This window comes from Castor canadensis, chromosome 6, assembly GCF_047511655.1.
Source record: "Castor canadensis chromosome 6, mCasCan1.hap1v2, whole genome shotgun sequence".
Lineage (NCBI taxonomy): Eukaryota > Metazoa > Chordata > Mammalia > Rodentia > Castoridae > Castor > Castor canadensis.
In genome coordinates, this window is record NC_133391.1 from 37,186,631 (window position 1) to 37,200,462 (window position 13,832).

Genomic DNA, 13,832 nt, shown 5'->3' on the forward strand with positions numbered 1-13,832 from the left:
GCTAGCACAAAATAATGGTGTTTTACAACTGATGTGTAGGAAGGGGATAATGGTGCGAAGAGAGAAGAGAATTGATGCAGTATTAGGAAGGAAAAACCGACTTGGTGATTTACTGGAGTAAAGACAAAAAGGGAGAAATCAAGGATGGCTTCCAGGCTTCTGGTCTGGGTAACAAAGTCGATGTGGCAATCTACCTGGAATGATAAGAGGGGCAGGTTTCGAGGTGAAGATGAATTTAAGATAGACTACATTGAAAGAAACGAATGACCGAAGACTTCTTACTAGCTTCGGTAGGACCGAACCGCGAGCCTGGCATTGGCACCGGGAGCCTCTGGCTCTGCGTGGTGGATTCTGCATCCTCAGGACTGTTGGTCCGACGCGCAAGGTGGGGTGCGCTCCGGCCCGGGATGGGCACCTTAGGCGACACCCACCTACCGCCCGCCATAGCAGTCGTGAGTCCCCGCGATAAGGGTCCAGCAGGCCGGAGCGCTGGGATGGGGTGGAGCCGCCAGTTCAGCGATTGGTTGGGAGGCGCCAAAAAAAAAAAAAAAAAAAAATCCTAACTCAAACTGTTGAGTCTGTGCTCCAGAGGGCTGGGCGGTACTCGCACCACTTAGGTAAGCAAATGCAGTCGGATCGGTCAGCGAAGACTCGTGAGGGATCGGCGTCGGAAGGAGAGGAGGACTATGATTGGCTAAGCTTCAGGACTCCTGGGCGAGGATTGGACATCAATTTGTCAATGTACCCGGGAGGCATGGCTAGCGCTAATAAAGCCTGGAGCGAGAGCGGGAGGTATGGTAAGTTCCACCTGAGTGAGATCTGCTCCTGGCTAGTGAGAGGCGGAGCCCCGCGGTTCCGTCCACTTCAGCCGCAGCGTCTTCCTGCCGAGTGACCCGCCGCAGCGTCCGGAGGGGAGACGGACTCGCCACTCCTTTTGTCAGAAAAATGTGAGTTGACTCTGGTGTAGAGAGCTCGACGCCTCCTGGCCAACTCTCACCCTCACCGCCGGACTCTGCGCGACGGAAAATGGGTATTGCAACTCTTGCGGCGACGCGGAGAACCACCACCTCCCGCCGCCCCCAAACTGGGCCATCCCTGGGAGGGGGACAGCACTCCATTCCCACAGTAGGCACAGCTGGCACCCCACGTGCGGGTCAGGGTCGCACATGACCCACATTCATTGCACCCTCTCCTTTGCGTGGTGTTTCATTCTGGTCCTGGTATAGTGGAACCCCAGAGAGGGCGTGTGTGGGGGGGCATGGGACAGAAGGGGATTCGGAGACCCTTTCTTGTCGTCGGACTGAATCTGCCCTTAGAGCTTCTGGAGAGACTGTCATGGGTGCACCTGCCAGTTAGTAACACGGATTGCCCTGCAGTCTCTCCATTTGTATATGCCCCTCATCCAAATGTGATGTATCCCTGAGGGCAGCGAGCAAAGCTGCAGAAACTTATCTGCCAGTTCTGTGTCTCCGGGTGGGCAGCCCAGAAAGACTCAAGGGGCTGTGGCGTGTGATCCCATGCAGCTATGCATCAAAGGAAACCAGGGAAGGAGGTCCTTCAGTGTCATCAAATCCTAGCCAAGATTTTGGAGGAGAAATTGGGAGAATAGAGCATTTCCCCTGTCTCCAACTTACCTTCAACGTCCTCGTCCTGTCCTTCTAAGGTCTCCAGGAAGAACTGTTGCTGGACGAATTAAATACTTCCCTGTAGGTCCACAATATGTTTAATAGAGTTTTTCTTTCTGATTACTGCTAGAAGCCATGGTTGGTCCTAAATGTATTTGTATTGCTTCTCTCAGCAAAAAGGGGAAAGATTTACTTGTGTTACATAAGGCTTATTAGTCTCCCTGGATATGTTACTGGTGAGTGTTTCCAACTCCCAACAAGTAATAAGTGAAGTGAGCCCTCAAACACTTTATAATCATTTCACTTTTTCTCTTTTGAGCGTTGAAGTTTTAACTGTTGGTGGTAGTTGGTGCATTTTGACAAACTGTATAAGATTTCAGTTGTTTTCATTTTGGGGAGGGAGACCCTTTTTAGCTAACTGCCCCCATGTGGAATGATCTGTGGAGTTGTGGAATACCTGGTGGCTAGCAAGGAATCACAAGGTCTCTGACCTTTATCTTGTCATTGGTGCCATCATCTGAGACTGCTTCCAACACTGGCTACTAACTACTCATTGAAATTTATGCCTTCTAGAACTTGATTGCTTAGCACAGTCTTGTGGCTTTCTTTTTCCCTTGGAGAGAAATGAGGGAGAGATTCCTTAAAATGGGGATAAATCCATGTAATCTGTTAGTATAGCCTCTCTGAGGGGTTATTGTTATTTTTAGACTAAAATAATTTTACCTAATTAAGGAAGAGGAGCTTCTAGGTATTAGTTCCATTGTTGATTAGTTAAGGAATTTCCTTTCTGGTGACTTTGTGGTTTAACTTCTTGTGAATTTATTCTTGGACTGCTTTGGTGAGGGTAGGCTTCTTTTTGAAGAGTTCTTCAGGGAATTTCTGTTCTCCATTAAATCTTAGAGATCTCCCCCACCCTGCCTATGGCTTTTTTCTTTGGCAAAGAAGATCTCATTCCTTATGTTAGCTTCTGGGAATTCTTTCTCTTTTTCTTGTATCTCTCTCTTTTTCTTTCTTTCTTTTTTGGTGGTACTGGAGTTTGAACTCAGGACCTTTTGCTTGCTAGGCAGGTGTTCTATCATTTGAGTCATTTCATCACCTGAAATTCTTTATCAGGTAAATTTAAACTCCATGTGTTGGGATGTGGAGAGAAGTCTATCTTGAAGACTCCACACTAGATTATTCCCTCCTAAGGGTAAGGGAGTCCTTAGCCTTAGATGGTAGTGAAAGAGAAAACAGCCTCCATGTATATAGTAGTATAGACCCAGATTTCTTTTTGGAATATAGGGGACAAGTGGAGTCTCATGAAACTCTGCCAAATCTAAAAAAGAAAGGGACAGAAAGTCTCTGATGGTTGTACATTGAGGACTGTTTCTAGCATTTTTGCTTCTTGTCTATGCTCTTGGAACTGTTTCCATAACTAATACAATTGCTTTGAGTCCCAGATTCAATCTAAGTGAAACCCCTACCTTCTCTGCCAAAAACAGTGCAAACAATCCCAACTCACTCCACCTACAAAGACTTTGCCTTTGGTGATCCTCCAAGTTGTTCTTACAGCAGCCCTGACACGGTAATCACTGTGAAACTTAACCAGGAACTGGATCTTCATAAGTAGAGATTGTCAGCTTTCCCCTTCCTTTTCTATCCAAGCTTTGTAGTTCAGTCCATAGGCTTGTCCTGAGAATGCGGTGTTTTCTATAAATTTCTCTTGTCTTGGCTTGGGTTTTTCCATTTTATTTCATGTGAGAGGCCTCTAGCAGCCAGGAAAATGATGTCATTTTGTCTAAGGCTGGCACATTTGTCCCTGTGGCAATTGTGTCAGAGGATATCCTTGAGTTTGGGTCAGAGGATAACCCCAGACAAGATATCTTTTTTTTTTTTTTTTTTGAGGAAAGATCTCCATATTGAACTCACTGTCCTCCTGTCTCAACCTCCTGAATGCTGGGATCACAGGCATGTGCCACCATGCCTAGTTCCTAAACAAAATCAAAATCAATCTCTCTGTCTCTCTCTCTTGATACTAGGGCTTTGAGTTCTGGGCCTCATGCTTGGTAGGCAGGTGCTATACCACTTGTGCCACTCTACCAGGCCTTCTTGTGTTGTGTATTGTCGAGATAGTGTCTCAAGGACTGTTTGCCCAGGCTGGCTTCGATCCACGAGCCTCCTGATCTCTGCCTCCTGAGTAGCTAGGATTACAAGTGTTACCCATCAGCACTTAGTACCATATCTCTTAATGACACTCTGAGCCCCATATAAATGTTGTTACAGAATGTTTCATCTTTTACTCGTTGCCTCCATGCTGCATCTCCCTACTTAGGATTGCTAAAAGCTGACTCCCTTCTATTTGTGTATAACCTAATCATTATCGCTTTGTGGTATGGAGTGAGAATACAGGTGATTCCTTTTCTGTCTTGGTTACTTTGTGTTCTCTGTCCTCTTGTTTCTGCAGGTCTGCTCCAGCTCAGCTACCCACCAAAGAGGCAGAAGGGACTGCCCCAGGAGGAGGTCCCCCTGCCCCACCTTCTAACATGACCAGTGACAGACGACTACAGCAAACCCAGGCACAAATGGAGGAGGTAGGTGCAAGAGTTTCCAACCTGTAGAAGTTTAGAAACAAGGGAACATCTTGTTTGTTTTCTTCTTTTTTTATAGGGAAATAGTTCAAGGCTCTGTAAGGGAAAGCATCCCCTAGCATTATAGAGGTCCAGACTTGTTATCTGCCAGTTATTATTCTTCCTCCTGTCCTGAAGGAGTTTTTTCTTTATTTCTGTACCTCCCTTAGGTAGTGGACATCATGCGTGTGAATGTGGACAAGGTCTTGGACAAGGACAAGAAAATTTCAGCACTGGATGACCGAGCTGATGAGTTACGGAAAAAATCAGAACAGTTTGAGAGCAGAGCTGCAGAGCTAAACAGGAAGTATTGGTGGAAAAATTTCAAGGTGAATTTCTCTGTTTTATCCTTCTTCTATTACTGATTCTCACTTGTAGAAGGCAAGAAAAACAGATAGCTTCTACATTCTTTTCCTCTAATGGATTTCTGTCCTGCATGGTTCTTGGGATGGAATCTGAAAGCCTCCTCCTGCAGAGTATTACCTGAGTTGACCACCAGGGTGGGCTAGAGTGTTAGACAACTAATTGAGAAAAAAAAAGAGTTTAGCATGGTTAGTGAAGTAGCTTTTCCCACCTGTAATCTCCTGCACAATTCTCACCTAACCCTTCCTCTAGTCTATCTCTATGTGTATATGTATATACATGTATACCTGCAATATTTGGGAATGCACCACACTCTATCCCGAAAACCAACAAAGTGTGAGATCCAAAGTCTGCATTTCCACTTTTAAAATCCCAGGCAACCGTAGCTAAACAGAGAAGAGCCAGCTTCAGAGCCTCTTCTGCTTTCAAAAAGCTGTGGACATGGTGGTAGGGTTATGATTCAGTGGAAGCATAGGCTTGGTACCTCACGGAGGGGCCTGCAGGTCACCTGGGGGATGGATGGTTTCTTTCACTGTCCCTAGGATGGAAGAAGTTCTGTTCCCACATCTCTGGTCCTGGTTCCTTCCCTCCTTCCCAAGTCTAAGGACTCACAGTTTGTCCATGTTTCCTCAGATGATGATCATGCTGGGAGCTATCTGTGCCATCATCGTGGTAGTTATTGTAAGTAAGTATCGCTGAGGTTGCTGATGGGGTGAAGAGGTGGGAAGGTCCTGGAGTCTTCTCCCAGCCCTGCCTGCCTGCCTGCCTGCCTGGGGAGTGGGGCTGCTCTGACTGAGGTATGGAGACTGCTGCTGTGGGATCATCTGGTTTGGGAGGAAGGGCAAAGATGGGGAACTTCCTTGACAGATAAGCCTTCCCCCTGCAAGGCATTGTGGGGAGATGGCCCCTCCTGTTCTGAGGAAGCAGGGCTGTGCAGTTTGTCACTGGTTTGGGTCAAAGGGAAACCTTGGGGTTGGGGCACCTGTAGCAGAGATCTGAATGTCTAGTAACTTGATATAATTTGCCCTCTTGTTTTCTCCTGTCTCTTTTTCTTCTCTGTCTGGGACTTCCTGATTCCTGTGTCCAGTCTACTTTTTTACTTGAGAATGTACCACCCCTTCCCTATTCTCCATTGCCATCTAAGCTCATGTCCTTTTCCCTCTGTTTGCTCTGCCAACATACTCCCCCATTTGCCTTCCTCCATCCCAGCCTAGCCTTCTCCATCCATTCCTCCTTTTCTGTTGCATTCATTTGCACTCTGTCCCTCAGCACTAGAAATGCTGCTCGTGGTGCAGTCTTGAAGTCACTACCAGAAGAGCAACAGCTGGCACCTCCTCCCTACCTCCTATATATGCTCAGGTTCTTGTAAGCTGAGAAGATTTGTCAGCCAAGGGAGGGGAAAAGCAGTGGCTGAGGTGAAGTGCACTAGAAGCTGGCTAGGTTGAGGGGAGAGCCCATGGTGTCTCCTAGAAAGGCCAGGCTGCTGCAAGAGGGGACTATGAACAGTTGGAGAAGTGGTGGCTTATTCTCAGCTGCCCTCACTTGCAACTTTTCTACTATGCCAGGCCTGTAGAGGGTCCTGGAGGCCACTCAAGGGCCAATTTTGTTCTTGTTTCCCTTTTAGAAAGTCAAAAGTGTTTTTTTAAGTTCTTAATCTTTTAATTTGAGAATTTCTCTCTGTGGGGATCTTCCAACCTTTTACTTTGTTCTCCATAGGCCAGAAAAATAAGCACTTTTTTTTTTTTTTTTTTTTTTTTTTACAATAGTAAGTGGGAAACCCTCATTTCTTTCCTAGAAGCTTTCCCATTTATTTTTACTGGAAGGAGCTGTTGCTTCATGTTTTCTTCAGCCTTCTGTATTGTTTTTTATTTATTTATTTATTTTATTGTTTTATTATTCATATGTGCATACAATGCTTGGGTCATTTCTCCCTGTATTGTTGAGGGCACCAAATCTTTTCATCTAGTCAAAGTGTGGGACTCTTAGTTAATTTTAATTTCTGGCATAAAGAGGGAATTTGTGTTAGTTATAGAGAAGCAGTAAGTCAGGGGCCTGATTTGAAAATAACAAGCTTTCAGGAAACCCTTTCTTGCCCTCTCGTTAAGGAAGGTCCCGTTTTCCCTTTCTGTTGATAAAGGAAGGTGAGGATGATAGAAGTGCAGTTTTTAGGCTCCCATGGAATCCTTTCCTCCCCACCACCCCTGTGTACTTGCCTAAATCAGGGATGAGGCAAGAGATTTCCTGAGCCTTGACTGACCCTGAGGATTTAGAAAAGCCCAGCAGACCCACCAGCTCAATCTTGGGGCGGGAGGGGTGCCAGTTTGTCAGATGTGGTTGTGCATTGCTGTACTGTCATGGCTCACTTGCATTCAGAGCTGCCTCCTGTTCTTCCTGTGTTAACATTCCCTCTCTGCACCACCTTGAGCCTTGTGAATTTCCATCACTTCCTTTCTTTTCCTCTTCTTGCCATACTGTGTATGAAAACATGATGGAACCTGAGAATGGGAGCTGCTCAGCCTATCTTGGGAGCTATTACTAAGCTCAGGATAGGATGCTTCATGGGATAAACCTAGGTGCTAGGGGAGGAGGGAAGGCTGAGAACAGGAAGGGGAATGTCTCTAGCCCTTTATTTCTTCCATCCTCTGATCTGTAATCAGGAAGAGCCTGAGGCCATGCTAGGCTGGGTCTGGATTCCCACTTTCCATACAAGCAGCATTTCATTGTGCAAAACCATCCTTCCTTTCCCTTTGAGCCTATTTCCCACATACCCTTCACCCTTCCCCAGGGCAGGACTGAAGAGCTGGAAGAAAGCAGTCAGTGTACCTTTCCAACACCCCCTTGAAGGTCTTCACTCTCCTCTGAGCAAATCCTTCCATAATGCAGGGGGTCACCGCTGGAGAAGAACCACCACTGTCCTGGATGCGCCCTAAGACTGGAGCAAATTTTCCCTCTTGGCCCAGCTAGCCCTAGCATGGGAATTATTTTTTTCTGGGTTTCTGTTCCTCTGAGGCTCACCAGGTGTAGTTGGCTGTTGATTTTTTTGTAGTTAGCTTCGTGTTAGCCCTTCTACTTTCTTTCTCACCCCACCCTGAATCCTCTTCTGTGTCTTTGCTACTCCCCTCCCCCACCACCCATGTGCATGAACGAATATGCAACTAAACCCCAGATCTTTGCAGTCAAATGAAGCAGAGCTTCCCACATCCCCTTCTTCAGTTTGCCATGAGATGATGTGGGGTTTCCACTGTGTGTCTGTTATTTCTTCTTTGTCTTTTTCCTAACCCTAATCTCGCACTTGTATAGAGTAAAAGCACTTGTACTTCCATCAAAGGCATGTGACATTGATCAATTTCATGTACTCTGAACAAAGGCAAAAAATACAAATTCCTACTACTCTACTGACTTGGTTGTTGTCTGTGTTGGAGAATGGGGGGTTGGGGGAGTGTCATTAAATGTTGCCGTTTGCCAGAAGGGCTATATGTGTGCCCTATGGTGTTCCTGGAGATCAAAGGTCTGTGTGTTGGCAGAGGAAGTGGTCTGTGCTTTCATCTGTCCTACCTGAGGCTGCCCTGCTCTTGCAGGCACTGGTGCAAGGAGGAAGTGATGACAGGAAGTTGAGTGGGCACCTCACACTGGCAAACAACACAGTCTTTTTCAGGCCTCTCCCACCTGCCTCTTTGCTAGTCTCCAGCCTCTCTGACCTCTCCCAGGGGACCTGACCAGATGAAGCATCCAGCACACACATGCGTTTTTTCCATCATCCTTTGCATAGTGTTCTTTTGCTTAGCTCCGTTCCACTGTATCAACCAGGTACATTGTAGAAATGAGTAAGCGGAGAGAGAGTTTATAGGTGTCCTGAAATTCCTGACAAGTCTTTGAAGGATTAAAACCTTAATTGCAGGACTACACAGAGCAGTCTGGATGGAGCCCCAGCCTGCCTCTGAGGGCCTTTGCTTCACACCTTTAAACACTGCAGGTTGGAGCAGCTAGGATTGGGGACAGGCCTCAGTTGGAACCAGAACAGAAAAAGACAAGAAAATGGAGGCAGGAGACATGGCTCAAGTGGTAGAGTGCATGCCTAGCAAGCATGAAGCCCTGAGTTCAAGCCCCAGTATAAGAAAAAAAAAAAAAGATAATGGAAAAATATTTGCCTCAGTGGACACAGGTGCTTTTATTTTCCCAGAGTTCAGAGTTTGTGAGTGGTGGTTCAGCCCCCAGTCCTTTGCCCTGTTGCCTCTTACTTGCTCCTTTTTCCCTTTCTTCTTTGTCTCTTTTTGTACCACCACCTCAGATCTGACCCTTTGGTGTTAACCTCAGGAAGTCATTAGGCCTTCCCGTTGTTCCCTCATCTGTTCCCATTCTTACCCTTGATTTTTCAGCCCAGGGACACAGTAAATGAAGGTAGAGGCCCAAGTTTTGTGCCCCTCATTCCAAGACCTGGTGCTTCCTTCAGGCCTTTCTCAGCTCCATGCCTCAGTGTAAGTTCCTTCTGGGAGAACATGACTATATATCTTTTTACTTGGAGGCTGAAGAATAGCTATCTAGAGTGCATCAGAGTCTTGGCGGACTTTGGTGATAAAGCTAGGAACAAACAGAGGGGACAAGATTGGCTTCACTTGGGCTAACCCTCAAAGCAGGAGGAAGCTGGTGGGAATAGAGGGACATGTGGAACAAGACAACAGGGCTTCATCCCTGGTCTGAGTGGGGAGGTGCTCAGAGTGGGTTGACCTGCAAGTGAGGTGGGTCAGGGTCCAGAGCTGAGGTTGACCAGGTACTCACCTTGCTGCCTTTGAAGCCCCAGGAACAACAGTTCAAGAAGGAAGAGGCTGCTGGCAAAGATGACTCCTAACACCATTCTCCTCTCTGTGGATGAGAGCAGCTTGGACAGGAATCATCTCATGTGCTGAGCTCTTGCTCCCAGTTCCCCCTGCCCAAAGGGAGGAGGAGCATGGGTATGTGTTTGTGAGTCCCTTGTGGAGGAGCTGGGATCATGCACATAGAAGCATCTGAACATGTTTAAGGTGATCAGGTGTTCATGTATTACTCCACACAGAGTTCTCTGCCCCTATCCACCTTATGACTTTTTTTTTCTAGAGGGTCTTTCTAGGTAGCCCAGGATGTCCTGGAAATAAATTAACTAACTAACTATATATTTATATATTGTAAGCTGTATTATATAAAGGCTGTATTAGCTTGCTATGTCTGCTTTAACAAAGTAACACAGGTTGGGTTCCTTAACCAACAGAAGTTTATTGTCTGATAGTTGCACAGGCTAGAAGTCAGATCAAGGTGTTGGCAAGGTTAGTCCTTCTGAGGACTGTGAGGGAGAATCTGCTTGTGTCTCTGTCCTAACTTGTGGTGGTTTGCTACAGTCTTTGGTGTTCCTTAGCTTGTAGACACATTGCCTTGATCTCTGCCTTCATTGTCACAAGGCACAGATATCCCCATTTTCAAAATACACCAGTCATACTGAATTAGAGGCGCAGACTCCTTCGGCATGACCCCAGTTTAACTAGTTACATTTGCAATAACCTTATTTGCAAGTAAGACCACATTAGGAAATACTGGGGTTTAGGGATCCAACACATGACTTTTTGGAGGACACAAGTCAACTCCTAACAATATCCTTCATTTTCCCAGGCATTCTCGTGCTGTTGTTGGTAGTTGTGGACATTCATGAGTCTTTGCAGCTTCTATAGATTCTCCAGCTTTGATTTTGGAAGAGAAAATCTATGACCCGTATGAATTACTCATCTTGTCAGGAAACTGGATTTATATACCTTCCCTTTGTTTTTTCTTACAGCCCACCCCTCATTCCTCTTTATTGTAGGTATGTCATGAATTTGGCTTAAATCAATGGACAGTATTTACATTATCAGGACTTTATAAATTTTATTACTGAGCTGCATATATTGTGAGATTTTTGTTTCTTTTTAAAATATTTTTGTCTTTATTGGGCTATAATTTATACACCATACAATTCACCAATTTCAGTAGCTTGTTGTGTATTCATAGAGCTGTGCATCCATCACAACAATAAAAAATTTTAGAAAATTTTCATCATCACCCGAAAATGAAATTCCACACTTCTTACTCATCACTCCCAATTACCCCCTCCCCTCATTTCTAGACAGTACAAATCCACTTTATATGCTTTCTTATTCTGGGTATTTCATATCAGCTGTGTCATACAATATGTGACCCTTTGAGACTGGCTTCTTTCATTTAGCACAGTGCTTTCAAGGTTCACTTTGTTGTAACATGTATTCGTACTTTATTCCTCTTTTCTTGCCAAACAATATTCCAGCAAATGAATATAGCACATTAAATTTATCCATTTATTGGTTGATGGACTGATTCTGTCAGTACAGCTTGTTTCTATATCTGTGCTGTAGCTTCCATTCTGAGCATTTTTTTTCACCAGTTTTGTGTGTCGGTTCTAGATGTACTGACTTTCTCTTTCCTATGCACCAGAATCCATCTGGTAGTAGGTTACTTAGAAAGGGGTATAAAACTTTTGACTCTCATACATTTGAAAAATGTCTTTATTTTACCCTCTTTTTTTTTTTTTGTGGAACTGCGGTTTGAACTCAGAGCTTCCTGCTTGCAAAGCACATGGTCTAGTGCTTTAGTTGCACCTCCAGACCATTTTGCTCTGGTTATTTTGAAGATTGGTGTGTCTTGATCTATTTGCCTGGGCTGGCTTCAAACCTCGATCCTCCTGATCTCAGCTTCCTAATAGCTAGGATCATAAGCATGAGCCATCAGTACCTGGCTTACCTTCTTTTTTTTTTTGAGAAAGAGTCTCGCTATGGTGCTTAATCTGGACTTGAACTTCCGGCCTCAAGTGATCCTCCCACATCAACCTTCCCAGTGCTGAGATTATACCACATTCAGATACCGTCATCTTTTATTAATAGTTTGTTTGTTATAGAATTCTAGGTTAATACTCTTTTTTTCCCAGAATTTTAAAGGCACTGTCACATTGTCTCCTAATCTTGTATTGTGATGCCATTCTGATTCCTGTTTCAGTTTTATTTGGTTTTTGAGCTGGCAGAATGGCTCATGTAGCAGAGCACCTGCCTAGCAAGTTGTGAGGCCCTGAGTTCAAACCTCAGTACCATAAAAATCTTCATCTTAATTCTCTTTTTGAAAGATTTTAGGATCCTCTCTTCTCTGTTCTGCAGAAAGAAGTGTCTCGATGTGATTCTCTTTCTTTCATTGTACCAGACACAGCAAACTGTTTGATCTGGAAAGGCTCATTCAATTTAGGAAACTGCCAGTGTACTTCTATATTCAATCTCACATACACGCCTTCTGTCATATATCCTGCTTTCTCCTTTTAGATCCTTTATTAATCAGGCACTAGACTGTTTGGCTTGATTATCTAATTTCCTTAATTCCTGTCTCTGTCTCTACTGGTTCTTACTCTTGGCACTTTCTTCCATGTTTATTTTCAGTTTGGGGCCACAACTTACTTCTCTTGGAACTGTGTCTGGAAATTCCCCAAGGCCTAGATTGAAGATGTTCATCCAAGGAGGTTTTGCCTGCTTCTACCAGGTGCTTTGTGGTACTATCAACCCCAAACCACTCTTGATTCTTGTCATCTTGTTTTTAGGAAGAAGAGATATGAAACGCATTCAAAAGAGAACAACAAATTCAGGCAGGAAAAGAAAAACACAGCTTGAGGTTATAAATTCTCTGCAAATATTTAAAGGAAAAAATACAAAGGGTCCAGTCATTACCTAGTTTCCAGGTGGTTTGCTATGAGGTTCTCTAGGGGCGGTTTGGTGCTAACTTTAAAAAAAATCCACTCTAAATGAGATGTAGCCTTTGGGGTTCCAGCTTCATGTAGGGATTTCTTTTTGGTGATACTGGGGTTTGAACTCAGTGCCTTGTGCTTGCTAGGCAGGCACTCTTCCCTTGAGCCATTCCACCAGCTCATGTAGGGATTTCTATTAGAAGGCCTGTGCTTTGTTTCCTATGCTACAGGTGCACCCTGTGAGGTCACCATGGTCAAATTCACCTTCAGTTACCTCTCTGAGTACCGGCTGTCACTTATTTATCGTCTTTAGACAGTCTTTGCTTTCTTGTCAACTCACGAATATGTTTAAAATGCCCTGTGGATGTAATCCCAGCACTCAGGAGGTTGAGTGTATCTCTTGACCATTCTGGAAAAATAGCAAGACCCCATCTCCAAACAAAGGACCTGAACCTGCTAAAGCAATTGTGAAATAGAAGAACAAAGTGGAAGAAGTAACTCTTCTCAATGATGAGGCTTACTATACAGCTACAGTAATAAAGACAGAAGGATAAACACATAGGTCAGTGGAACTGAATGGAGAACCCTAAAATAGACCCATGCAAATGCATCTAATTGACTTTCTTTTCAGTGCTGGGATTCAAACCCAGGGCTTTGCACATGCTAGGCCCCCACTTTACCATTGAGCTACATACATTCTCAGCCCCTTGAACTGACACACACACACATGTGTGCGTGTGTACTAGGGTTTGAACTTAGGGCTTTGTGCTTGCTAGACAGGTGCTATGCTCTACAACTTGAACCATGTTCCAGCCTCCTCCAACTGACTTTTGACAGAGGTGCAAAAGCAAACTATCAGCAGGCAAATGGTTAAACAAAATGGAATACTACTCAGCAGTGAAAACTACTGATATAATAATTTGGATGGATCTCAATGGCATTACAATGAGTGAAAAAAAGCCAACTTCAAAGAGTTATATACTATATGGTTACATTTATATAACACTCTTGAAATAAAGTTATAGAGATGGAAAAGAAATTAGTGTTGGTAATGGTTAGGGATGGGGGGTGGCTATACAGGATGAGGAAGTCTTGTAGTAAGATAATAGTTCTGTATCCTAATGGCACAAAACTACACACACACACACACACACACACACACACACACACACACACACACCCCTCCCCGATACCATAAACGAGTATATGTAAAACTAGTGAGTTCTGAATAAACTCTGGGATTTTAACAGTGTAGTGTATTTTTATAAGCTGTTACTGTAAGAGGTGCTTAAACTACTTTTGCTGAAAAGCACTGCACTCCTTACTTGGACCCACAGTTAACTAAAAGCAGGATAAATGAAGGCATCCCTGCCTTCATTTTGCATTTGTCTTTCTAAGCTATTCTCTCTGCAGTCACTTTACAATCATCTTGGGTTCTGGGAAGGACAGAACTGATAACATCTCTATGACAAGGAA

The 13,832-nt window shown here is 44.4% G+C and overlaps 1 protein-coding gene across 2 annotated transcripts; it reads left to right on the plus strand.

Moving 5' to 3' along the window:
* The first annotated feature begins 638 nt into the window (after positions 1-638).
* On the plus strand, positions 639-7,992 carry LOC109682784 (vesicle-associated membrane protein 1-like). 2 transcript variants are annotated; one of them, XM_074076217.1, is made up of 5 exons: positions 639-947; positions 4,072-4,198; positions 4,405-4,563; positions 5,231-5,282; positions 7,383-7,992. In XM_074076217.1, coding segments are annotated over exons 1-5 (351 nt in total). In that variant the 5' UTR covers positions 639-945; the 3' UTR covers positions 7,394-7,992. The 2 variants fall into 2 exon arrangements, with proteins under 2 accessions (XP_073932318.1, XP_073932317.1); XM_074076216.1 differs by lacking the exon at positions 7,383-7,992 and adding an exon at positions 5,685-7,375 and having other exon boundaries at positions 653-947.
* The last annotated feature ends 5,840 nt before the right edge of the window (positions 7,993-13,832 follow it).